General features: G+C 37.1%; 1 protein-coding gene across 10 annotated transcripts in view; it reads left to right on the plus strand.

Annotated features, from left to right (window-relative positions):
* CASK (calcium/calmodulin dependent serine protein kinase) overlaps nt 1–12,838 on the plus strand; it is a 354,245-nt gene that overhangs the window by 222,494 nt on the left and 118,913 nt on the right. For all 10 annotated transcript variants that reach the window (XM_057717512.1, XM_057717505.1, XM_057717507.1 and 7 more), the window contains exons 6-7: nt 6,812–6,914; nt 12,510–12,685. In XM_057717512.1, the coding sequence (XP_057573495.1) occupies nt 6,812–6,914; nt 12,510–12,685 (279 nt within the window). The remainder of the gene's footprint in view (nt 1–6,811; nt 6,915–12,509; nt 12,686–12,838) is intronic.

The raw sequence follows: 12,838 nt of genomic DNA on the forward strand, positions 1-12,838 counted from the left end.
GCTCTTCGGTAGGATGTATCCTAAGGACAAAAAAAAAATCATGAAGAAATCCTAAACTGCATACAGTGGTTTTGTTGTTACTGGTAATATAAGTGTTATTTTGAAACCTTTATACACATACATTAAAGGAAAAAGCAAATGAATGATTATGTTAATGTCATTAGGTACCAACATTATCTGACAAAATCAAAGAAGTAAAATTAAAAACTCTATAACTGAGTAGGAAGAAGCATCAGTATGAATTGGTGATTTATTTTTTCCTTCTAAAAATTACATAATTTTTAGCTCTGTCCACATGAAAAGTCAAAGTAGCAATAACCCAATAGCAATAATGTACCTAATAGCCATATTGTGGATTTAAATACCTTTACCCCCTAAACAGAAATGGAGCTGTTTGGAGAAATGGCCAGTTCCAGTTCTAGGGCAAGAAATGAACAAGACAAGCCTCGAACATCTTGTGCCTGAAAGCTAGGAAGTTATCAGACTCCTAGAGTCTTACAAAAGGACATAAAAGCTGACTTAAGTAGGAGCTCTCACTGGCCAAAAATGGGACAATTCGAGCATCAAAATGAATAATGACTGCAATTGATTAAAACACATCAAATATATTAAAAATCTATAAATTCATAATAATACCCTTCACTGGCCACCTTTAGAGGTTGCCTAGAAACCAACTTGCTATTCTTGAAATAGTTCATAGTACCTTTATTCATAATATCCAGAAACTAGAAACAGTCGAAGTGTCCATCAGTAGGAGATGGGACAAAAACTGTTGCATATTCCTACAAAGAATACTTATTCAGCAGTCTTAAAAAATGAACTACTGATCACAACAAAATGGATGAATCTCAAAAATATGCTGCGTGAGAGCGGCCTGACATAGAAGAATACATACTGTATGGCTTTGTGCATATCAAGTTCTAGTACAAACAAAACAAACTTGTGGTGAAAAAATATCAGAATAGTGGTTTGCACTGGGGGCATGCATGGCAACAGCGATTGGGGAGGGGATGAGGGAGTTTTCTGGGATGATAACATCTTGATATAGGGGTTTGGGTTACACAGATATTTGCAAGTTGTCAAAACTTTCTAATGGTGCTCTTAAGATTCATGCATTTGACAGTTATGTAAATTTTACCGTGAACATAATTTTAAACAAATATTAAACTCTAATGATTTGTATAGGTAAAGTGTAGTAAAAAGATGGATTGATGGTTGGATGGGGGGATGAATAGATATTTGATAAAGCAAATGTAGCAAATGCTAATCATAGAATCTTTGTGGCGAATATATGGCTATTTACTATACAATTGTTTTAATTTTTTCTATGTTTGATAGTTTTCATGACAAAGTGTTGGGGAAAACCTCCACTTTCAAATCCCTAATTATAGAGCTAGGCATTAATGGCTGCTAATATCATTAAATGAAAAGTTGATGGTGAGCCTTATAATGATGGATCAAGGTGGACACCTGAACCCACTGATCAATCCTGTCCCTAAAAGTAGGACAACCACGTCTTTCTAATGTATTACAATAGGTATACCACTTACTAACTGTTGCCTGCAAAATCCTAAAATTGAATGTGAAACTAATTAAGCTTCTAGATCTAACTACCAATTTACAAGAAATACAGATTAAGGAACATATTAAATGAATCCATGTAAGTACCATTAACCAAGCTCAGATTGTAGGGGATTCCATAGGGGAAATTACCTAGTATCTTAACAAATCAATGTCATGAACATTTTTTAAAAGGTCTGAGGGTGATACGTTATAGAGTAAGAGACTGAAGAAATATAACCATCAAATGCAGTGTATGGGCCTTGAATACCATTTTGAACTAACCAACTGTGAAAAGACATTTTTGAGATGGTCAAGGAAAATTGAGTGTGGACTGATATTAGGTGATATTAAAGAATTAGTCTTAATTTTATTTGATGTGATAATGACATTATAGTTTTTTTAAGTCATCTGTTAGAAATACTGAACTATTAACAAGTGAAGTGATGTGAGGTGAAGTCTTTTTTAAAGGACTTCAGCAAAAAAATAATAGTAAATGGTTGGAGATAGGTGAAGCAAGAATAACAGAATGTCAGTAATTGTTAAAGCTGGGTGATTGGTACTTGAATGTTTATTAATTTATTTTCTCCAGTTGTAAATATTAAAAAGTTGAGGGAAGAAAGAAAGAGAAAGAAAGGAAGAAAGAAAGAAACTTCCTTGGCTTCACATTCTCTTCTAGCTACATCCCATTTCTCTATTCCTACTACAGTAAAGTTTTGAAAGATATCTGAATTTACTATTTCCACATCATCTCTTCCCATTCTCTCTTGGACCTAGTCCAATGGGGATTTTTGTCTCTATCATACCCTTCTTATCAAGGTCATCGATGACTTCCAAGTTGCCAGATCTAACGGTCAGTTCTCATCTTTAATGAGTTCTCAGTTGCATTTCAGGACACCAAAGTCCCCTAATTTTTCCCCGCTTCACTGTCCAGACATTTTGTTTCCTTTGCTATATTGTTCTCATCTTCCTTGCTGCAAATATTGGTGTGTACCAGGTCTCAATTCTCTGACTTCTTCTCTATTGGTAGTTCACTCCCTAAGTGATTTCATTCATTACCTTGGCTGTAAATATTACCTATGTGCTGTTGATCCCAAATTTATATTTCTAATCCCAGCCCTCCCTCTCCTGTCTTATAAGACCTCACACTCAACTTGTGTGAAACCAAATCCTTGATCTCTCTTTCAAACTCCTCCTGTATTTCCCAATTTCAGTAAATGGCATCCTCGTTTTCACTCAGTTGCTCAGGACAAAAACCTAGTTGCAACACTTGACTTACTGCTTTCTTTCATACCCCATATCCAGCAGCAATTCCTGTCAGATTTACCTTCAGAACATATCCTGAATTTGACCACTTCTTACCATCTCTGCTTCTATCACTCTGGTCTAGTCCAAATCACCATCTTCTCTTGCCTGGACAACCACAGAAGCCTCCTACCTGGTCTCCTTTCTTCCACTCTTGTGCCCTTGCAATCTCTTCTCCACACAGCAGCTCAAGCGATCCTTTCAAAACCTGAAACTGATCTTAATGCTCTCTTGCTCAAAACTTTCCAGAGGTTTCCCATCTTGCTCAGCTTGAAACCCAGATTTCTGGCCTTGACTTCAAAGCCCTAGACAATGGGAGTCTTTGATCATCTGAATCGCATTTCCCACCACTCTTACCTTTGTTCATTCCTTTCCCAGTACACTGGCTTCCTTACTCTTCTCCAAACATACCAACCCCCTTCGTGCCTCTGGGGCTTTGTACTTATTATCCCCCTACCAAGATCTTGCTTCTGTGTGGCTTGCTCTGCCACTTCATTCTGGTCTGTGTTCACGTATTATCCTATTAGAGAGGCCTTCTCTGACACCCCTTCCCTTACTCAATAGCAGCTTCCTAGTCTCCAAACCGGTGACACCTACCTCCTTAACAGCTTGATTTTACCACATAGCACTTAACACTACCTAGTCTTATATTCATTTACATGTGTTGGTTTCTTTGTTTATTCTCTATCTTAAGTTCCAATTTTATGACTTATCTTGCTTAAGGGTTTTTGAGAGTAACTAAATCCATGCTCTGATGGATACATAAATCTCAGTGTAACATTAAGTATAAATATAGTCTACAAACTATAAAATATATACTCTGGGATTCTAATTTAAGCTTCTACTATTCCTTCCTAAGAAGGTGATGAAGACACTAGCCAGGAAACCCTGTCTGGATCTAGTTTGTATTTTCTTCTTCTGCATCATGCTCATCCATCCTTTTCTAGGCTCGTTCATTTGCTGTGCCTCACGCTAGAATCACTAGGGCTATTGCTTTTTTTTTTTAAGCTCTTTATTGGAGTATAATTGTTTTACACTGTTGTGCCAGTTTTTGCTGTACAATAAAGTGAATCAGCTGTATTTATACATATATCCCCATATCCCCTCCCTCCCAGGACTCCTTCCCACCCTCCCTATCCCACCCCTCTAAGTCATCACCAGTCATCAAGTGGATCTCCCTGTGTTATGCAACAGCTTCCCACTAGCTATCTGTTTTACAGTTGGTAGTGTGTATATGTAAATGCTACTCTCTCACTTCATCCCAGCTTCCCCTATGCCCCCACTCTGTGTCTTCAAGTCTGTTTTCTATATCTGCATCTTTATTCTTGCCCTGTCACTGGGATCATCAGTACCATTTTTTTAGATTCCATATATATGCATTAGCATATGGTATTTGTTTTTCTCTTTCTGGCTTACTTCACTCTGTATGACAGACTCTAGGTCTATCCACCTCATTACATATAGCTCCATTTCATTCCTATTTATGGCTGAGTAGTATTCCATTGTATATATATGCCACACCTTCTTTATCCATTCATCTGTTGATGGGCATTTAGGTTGCTTCCATGTCCTGGCTACTGTAAATAGTGGTGCAATGAACATTGTGGTACATGTTTCTTTTTGGATTATGGCTTTCTCAGGGTATATGCCCAGTAGTGGGATTGCTGGGTCATATGGTAGTTCTATTTTTACTTTTTTAAGGAACCTCCAAACTATTTTCCATAGTGGGTGTACCAGTTTACATTCCCACCATCAGTGCAGGAGGGTTCCCTTTTCTGCACACCCTCTCCAGCATTTATTGTTTCTAGATTTTTTGATGATGGCCATTCTGACCAGTGTCAGGTGATACCTCCTTGTGGCCTTGACTTGCATTTCTCTGATGATGTGTGATGTTGAGCTTCTTTTCATGTGTTTGTTAGCCATCTGCATGTCTTCTTTGGAGAAATGTCTGTTTAGGTCTTCTGCCCATTTGTGGATTGGGTTATTTGCTTTTTTGATATTGAGCTGCATGAGCTGCTTATATATTTTGGAGATTAATCCTTTGTCCGTTGCCTCGTTGGCAAATATTTTCTCTCATTCTGAGGGTTGTCTTCTTGTCTTCTTTATGGTTTCTTTCACTGTGCAAAAGCTTTTAAGTTTCATTAGGTCCCATTTATTTATTTTTTATTTTATTTCCATAATTCTAGGAGGTGGGTCACAAAGGATCTTGCTTTGATTTGTGTTCTGCCTATGTTTTCCTCTAGGAGTTTTATAGTGTTTGGCCTTACATGTAGCTCTTTAATCCATTTTGAGTTTGTTTGTGTATGGTGTCAGGAAGTGTTCTGATTTCATTCTTTTACATGTAGCTGTCCAATTTTCCCAGCACCACTTATTGAAGAGGCTATCTTTTCTCCATTGTATATTCTTGCCTCCTTTGTCCAAGATAAGGTGCCCATATGTGAGTGGGTTTATCTCTGGGCCCTCTATTCTGTTCCATTGATCTATATTTATGTTTTTGTGCCAGCACCATAGTCTTGATCACTGTAGCCATGTAGTGGGCTACTGCTTTTTTCTTCAGGTCTGTCGTCATTGATCTCTATTTGAACCAGCTGAAAGTTCTCATTGAGAGAGAGCACTCTTTATCAGTTGGTTTCTGTAGAGTTTTGCTTGTTCTTCCAAAGACCCTTCTGGCTACTTTGTGTCTTCCTGCAGTTCGCTCACCATTCATGTACACTTTTTCTCTCCTCTCTTTCTCTAACTCATACACACTTATACATACATTTATACTCAAGGGCTCATCTTTCTTTGTGCTAGACTCTATTGTAAAGGTCTTTAAACAGCCTTGGACAAAAAGTAACTTCCAAAGTGGAACCCTGATGCTTTCATTGGGCAGAGTAAGGATCCCTCCCACTTTTGCGTATCCATCATCAAACATCTCTCTGGGTGTACCAGCTCAGAGTTTTATTGCACAGGTCTCTTCATGCCCACTATCATGTAGGCTAAACCTGAACTAAAACTATGTCATTTTATGTGTGAGCAAGTATAGGGGAGAATAAAAAATACTTTTATCTTCCAAGCCTGAAGAGGCTTGCCTTTTTCACTAACTAGTATTTTAAGAGCAGGCCATGGCATATGTAATGGTAGTCATATTGGGGAGCATAGTATTTGAGCAGAGACCAAAGTTTCCTACAATTAAATGCTTTCCTAACACCAGCCCCAACAAGGTCCCAGAAAGAGGCAGATGCAGAGGACAAGGTCCAACAAAGAAACACTCGTTGTGACCACAAAGCATATGATTCTTAGCCCTGGTCAAGGAGCTACTCCTCAGGGAGGATGCCTTTACCCTGGACTAGAGGCCAGCCAAGTAGTCTCCTTTCTTCACCTCCCACTCCCACAGAGAGGAAGGGCAGGTCCAGAGAAAAGACCCCAGGAAGAGCATTGAATTCCCCAGGAGCAAGGCTCAATTAAAGTCATTAAATCTAACTCTTCTAACTTGGGAGTGGAATGAATAAAGAAAAGAAATAGGATGGTGGGAGAGTGGACAAAGAAAGGGCCATCAACATCCCCTAAGGGCCAAGATACAGTGGCTCTGTAGGTTAAGTTAGAGATTTCAAGAAACATAGGTTTAAAATATATTTTTCCTTAAACAAATATAAACTGTCACTCAAAGGAAGAAAATATTGCATGAAAAGGCAGAAAACATGTCTGTCTTGAACATCCATGCTTCTAAGTAATTCCTAGCACCATACCCTAATCTTGGAAGCAAATAATTCCTGAAAAATATTGGATAAAACAGGTAAGTCTTTGGAGAAATCAGCCAGAAGTGAGAAGAGACAAATAATTCAAGCATCCAACATAATTCCAGGAGTTTTTGAGGTGTTACTGTATGGACATGTTATCCAGTTTTGTGTAAATTAAGTTGTTCATCTTCAATTAATCCTTATCTTTGGTTTGTTTTTCTTTTCAGCCCCACTGTGTTCTCCTCGCCTCAAAAGAAAACTCGGCACCTGTTAAACTTGGGGGCTTTGGGGTAGCTATTCAATTAGGGGAGTCTGGACTTGTAGCTGGAGGTAAGAACACTATTTTCAAAATTTCCTTCAAAACGTGGTCACTTTCAGGCTGGTAAAACTTTCAAACTAAATATTAGTCCATCCTAAGTGTTTCATACCACATTCCACTCCACGCTAAGCCACCCAAAAAAAGTGCCATAATGTAGTTTTGAATTTAATAATTTTGTAGTCATAACTAGAATTTTAGTCCCTTAAGAATAGACTCTGTCTTTTTATTCTGTGTATCCCCTACACTTAACAGGAAAGAGACCCAACATACAGAGATTAAAGCAGTATTGGAAGATGATTTTTGAGGCAAAGTGACTTTTAAAGTTGAACTGGCCAAATGAAGTCAAATCTAAAACGTGTGGATTAACTACTTTCAGGTTACATCTATGGCTAATTTTTAATTTCACAGTTTTCCTCTTTCCATTTGTGAAAGAGTCCCACTCAAGCCATCAGTCTGTGTATTTGGGAAGAGCAAGCAGATGTGAGTACAGACTGATTTTATTATTAGCCAAAACAAACATAATTAGAAGATTCCCATGCCAGAAAAAAAAAAAGAAGAAAAGTTAAAACAGAAACTTTCCTTCACCAGTGTACAGAGGTGGATGCTAATTACAGATTCAAGTATTTGGTTTTATTTATTCCTTTCAGTAGATTCCAGCTCAGAATGCTACCCTGTTTTTAGTTTTGTTCTTTAGTTTTCAAATTACCTAGTTCTCCATTCTACAAACTACTAATCTTCTAGTCTTGCTTTCTATTTTCCATCTTGAGGTACTGCCAGCATTCACAAAGAGGAAAAATATCAACAGAACCTTTTAAAATCTGTCCTCTGTCAAAAATGCTTATATTAAATTCAAATACCTAACAAATGATAAATATCAAAATAATAATCTTTTACACAGGATATTTCATTTAATTCATTATTACTAGAACATCAAAGCGGTATTAACATAGACCATCCTATGAAAAATGAGCCATGAGTCACAGTTGTATTCTTCAAATCAATATTTTACCATGTTGCCCTCTAAAATTAAATTGTTTAGATTTTCTTCTAGTTTTGCATTTTCTTCTAGCTAATCATTTCCAAGAATATTAGAAACTGCAAGTTGAGTATAGTTTTGAAAAGTGATTTTTTTTCTTCTAATTCTAATGAACTAATGAATTCAAAACTAATGAAAAGTTTTGAAACTTCATCTGTGATTAGAAGACTGACCATAGCGCAGGTAACAAAGCACAGTTTAATCATAGAATCATTGAATCGCAGAATTTGAAGAGGCCTTAACTTCTCCAGTCTTGTAACTAATGATTGGATTCTCGTAAAATTCCCAGCAAGAGGCTGAGCTCTAGTTTAATTCCTCAGGTGACAAAGAATTCACTATGTCCCAGAACAGTGCATTCCATTTTTGGAAAGCTCCCAAGTATTGAAACATTCATCTTTGCATTGAACGGAAGTCTGTCTTCCTGTAACTTCCACCTAGTGGTCCTAATTCTGACTTTTGGAGTCACAGTGAACAATTTTAATCCTTCCACATGATAGTCATTCAGATGCTTGAAAACAGCTTATCATGTCCCCCTAAGTCTTATCCAAGTTAACTTGCCTAGGTTAATTTAGCCATTCCTCACATAAACTGGTTCACAGTCTCCTGACTGCACCAAGTACAGAGCCAAAACTGAGCGCAACTACAGGTACTTCCAGCACACAGACGCTTGAAGCTATCACTTCTTTTGCTGTGGATCTTACATTTCTGTCAGGCTCCCCAAATTGCATGAGCTTTTTGGACAACCCTATAACACTGCTCGCTCATATTAATCTGCAGTCAACTACAAATCCTAAATTGTTGTTTTTAAACAAACGTTGCTGTTAAACTAACTTTCTCAAATCTAGTATTTGTACAGATCACCCCCGTGTTAAGACTACACAATTAAATAACAATTTCTGGCAATTGATGGGATGATATGAAATAAAGTGAAATCCTTTTATATGCTATATACTGGCCATTTATAGTGACTTTGTTTCTCTTGATCTGACTTTGCATCCTGTTGGTATTAAAAATGGTATGGGTTTCATATTTTACTGTGCATCTTGACTGAAGGGGAAAAACAGATTCATTCAATTTACCCAGACATTTTTTACACGTTAATCTATTTTCCTAAAGTCCATGAATCTTTCCCCTAAATTGTATATTTTTAAAGCTGTTTTTTAATCCACAGTGTGTCAGTTATACAAAATTTTATTTTTCTCAGTTCTTCTAGAATTAAAATACTTTGTGATGGTCAAAATATTGTCATTTCTTAAACATACCTTTCCTTGCAGTCTTGAAATAACTACTTCAAGCATTACAATGTCTTTTAAAATACAGTCTACCTATCTAGATAAGGGATAAATGATTTCTCTTATAAAAAGCTTTTATGTGTTTAAGATATTAATACTTTGTAAAATTTTACTATTTATCAGCTTATTTGCTAATATTTAACAGAAAGCTATTTACCTGTCAGATTAGAATCTTTGATCACTCAGTCCTCCAAATAGAAATGAATTCTCTCCTTTATATGTTTCATACAGTAAAAACCATTTACATATATTTACACTGCCCCTATCTGAAACTCAGCTGTTTGGAAAACTCACTTATCCAAAATATAACTAGGAACCTAGGAAATAATTATAATAACAGCAAGACATTTCCTGCCCTTAATACCTGTTCAAGGTTCTCTCAGTTGAACACTCAGAAACACACTCTGAGGCTGACATGCTTCCATTTTTCAGAAACTCTTGTGGATTCGTGTTCTTTCATACCTTGCACCTGCTTGTCCCTCTGGTTAGAATGCCTTTTGTCATTTTATGTATCTAGTTAACTAAATATTCTTGAAGGTTGAGCTAACAGTCATCTCTTAAAAGCTGGCTGATTTTCATCATCCCAAGTTAGGTAACCCTATTCCTTCTCTCCCGTATTACCATAGCTATCTGGGTTACGTACCTCCACGTACGTAGCATTTGATGCAGGGATTTGTAATTATATCAAAGACTGAGCTTTATGAAGGCAAGGGGGGACCATTGGCTTATCTCTTGTAGGTCCACACTGGTCCTAGACCACTGTGTCTAGGACCTAGCAGGCACTTAGGAAATTTTTACTAAATGAAAGAATCTGGTTTCTAATGAGTTTACAGTTTATAGCAGATTTTATGCAACAAATTAGGAGAAGACAAAGCTAGAGTAAGCATAATGAAAGCCTGACAGAAAAAATACATATTGAGCAGATACCCAAAATTGGAAAGCACAGCAGCCTTTTAATACTGAAGAAATCAACCCTTGCATACCTCTGAAGTTCTCAAGGGCAATTTTGGTTCTATACCCAAGTTCTTTCATTGGTATCCACAATGATAATTCTGAGTCATCAAGAAAAGGTTAAATTATGTGCAGCATCTTGTGTAAAAGAAGTCAGGAAATTGTAGAAAGAGAGCCATCCAAAATTATTAAAGTAAAAAGGTTTGGGTGCATAAAGATTCAAGTCCTAAGGTATTGAATATGTACCTATTCAGAACAACTCCCCCCACCCTGAGGTTCTAGGTAATAAGGTTTTATTATATCATCAAAAAAGCTAACATTTAAATATTTAAATGTACATCTGAAGTATCTCATATACAGTGACATTTAATTTGGCTTGGTAATTGGCTTCCCGTTCTTAGAATTCTGTGGTCAAAGTCATAAAAATCAAGTGACCACAAAGAAGGAAAACTCAAGTGATCACAAACCAGGAAATTGGGGAGGTTGGTGTATGTTAAAGGTTAACTCCAGTCCTTTAACATTCTACCGATCTGCATGAAATAAAAAAAATCATTCCTATATATTCTTTCTACCATGGTCTTTCCCCCTTTCATCTGTGAGCAAATTCTTGAACCAGAAGACATGTATCTTCCTCAAGGATGAACACTAATTCTCCAGAACCAGGGTAGTCTTTAGATAAATAGAAAGAACCTCCCCTGGATGGCTGGGGCTCGCAGTGGTGGCTCTGACTAGTCCCAGACTGAGGCCTACATTTTGAGTTGCTTGGTCCTGTCTTGTGAGGGAAGTAGTAAGAGTCAAGTTGAGTTTCAAAGCAGTATCCCAACCATCAGCAGGTACCTAACTGGTGCCCTGGTACCAGTACTCTGATCTCTTACCCTGCTTTTCCCTACTTTTACCAGCTCCTGTCCGTCAAGCCAAGGCAAATTCTCCAAGGGTACAGCCCTATCCAGATTATTAATAAAGTAGAAGGCTTAGTTCTCATCATCTCAGCTTCATTTTGTTACTTGAGGAAACCAAATGAGGCAATATGGAAACAAAAATCATTCCTTCTAACCAGTACAGAGTTTTCATTGATCTACTGTACATTTTAAATAAAAATATTTTCACTTTCTGAACCCTGAACTTAATCTCTTCTATTATGGAGTAAGAAGGGGAACCATTAAGATCAGCAGCAAAAGAATATTCCCAGTACACAAGCTAAGAGCTGCTTTATCCTTCTCATCCCAACTGGGTTTGACAGTCACCAACAAGACTTTGTGATATATTCTCTCTAGCTGGCTTAGAAGATCTCTGAGGTCTCTTTTTAAACTCTGAACACTGTTCTGAGCTCTACATAAAGTTTTGTGCAATCTTCAAAATGAAAATTATCTTGGACTTGTGATGATGAGGCGCGGGTTGTAGGGGGAAAGGGAGGAGAGGAGGGGACTGGGCCTGCGTAGAGCTAGAAGAGCTGCCGAGTCTGGTGGGCAGTGCCACTACCACAATAATTTCCCTACAGGGTACAAGCATTTCGTTCTACAGCAAAAGAAAAGACTTCTTTGGGGATGCTGAGTTAAAGATGGTTACTAGTGTACAAGCAACTGCTTTCAGATTCCTTCCTGAAACCTAACTTTAATAGGGGAAAAAAGAAAAAAGAAAAACACTTCAAAGAAGATAGAAATCAGAGAAGATTTAATGGGAGGAGCTTCATGATTTTGCTTTAGTTTATGTCATATATTTGCTTTCATTCTCTTCAAATGTTGACATTCGGAGGAAACTAAAAAAATCTTATTGTGACAAAATACTACTAACCATTTTTAATTGCTGCAATTAATTCCTAAAATCAACTGAGCAGGATTTGAGATTCATATTCCAAATAAAAGTTCTCAGCATTAGGTTTAATTTGAGAATTTCTATTTGGCAGTCAAAAGTAATCTTTTTCTCTACAAATATTTTCTCATTTGTCCCCCCTCTCCCTGCCCCTGCTCTAAAGTTTTAGTAATTTTCAGACTTGTGAAAATTAGAAAATTTAAACAACTTCTTCATGAAGCAACAAATAGGTAAATACTTACCATGCACCCTGTGGAATTCAATAGGAAGTAACAGTGTTAGAAGACAAAGTGCCTCTCCTAGGCTCAATATTTTCAGATGTGATTAGATAAATAATTTTTTTCTTTCTGCCTTTTTTCCTTGATTTTATACAGGAGGGGAGAGGTTGGAAGAGAATATTTACATTGTTAACCTTGTCATTCACACTGTTATTGTTCTATTATTTTCAGTTTTCAAATGGGGGAAAAAAGCTCATTTTATGTAAACATTTTTCCTTGATGATGTCATTTTAAATATAGGACGCGTTGGAACACCTCATTTTATGGCCCCAGAAGTTGTCAAAAGAGAGCCTTATGGAAAACCTGTAGATGTCTGGGGTTGTGGCGTGATCCTTTTTATCCTGCTAAGCGGTTGTTTGCCTTTTTATGGAACCAAGGAAAGATTGTTTGAAGGCATTATTAAAGGAAAATATAAGGTAATATACTATGAATGTTTTATTTTTCCATCGAGATTAAATTATTCTGAAAAAATGTGTTTTGAAGTTAGTCTGTCTTTGGATTGCTTATTGATTGTCACATAGTTACCCAGTCAGAGATGCTTGCATCATTGATCCACCAGCCTTGCTGGG

Source organism: Hippopotamus amphibius, chromosome X, assembly GCF_030028045.1.
Source record: "Hippopotamus amphibius kiboko isolate mHipAmp2 chromosome X, mHipAmp2.hap2, whole genome shotgun sequence".
NCBI classification, from domain to species: Eukaryota; Metazoa; Chordata; class Mammalia; order Artiodactyla; family Hippopotamidae; genus Hippopotamus; species Hippopotamus amphibius.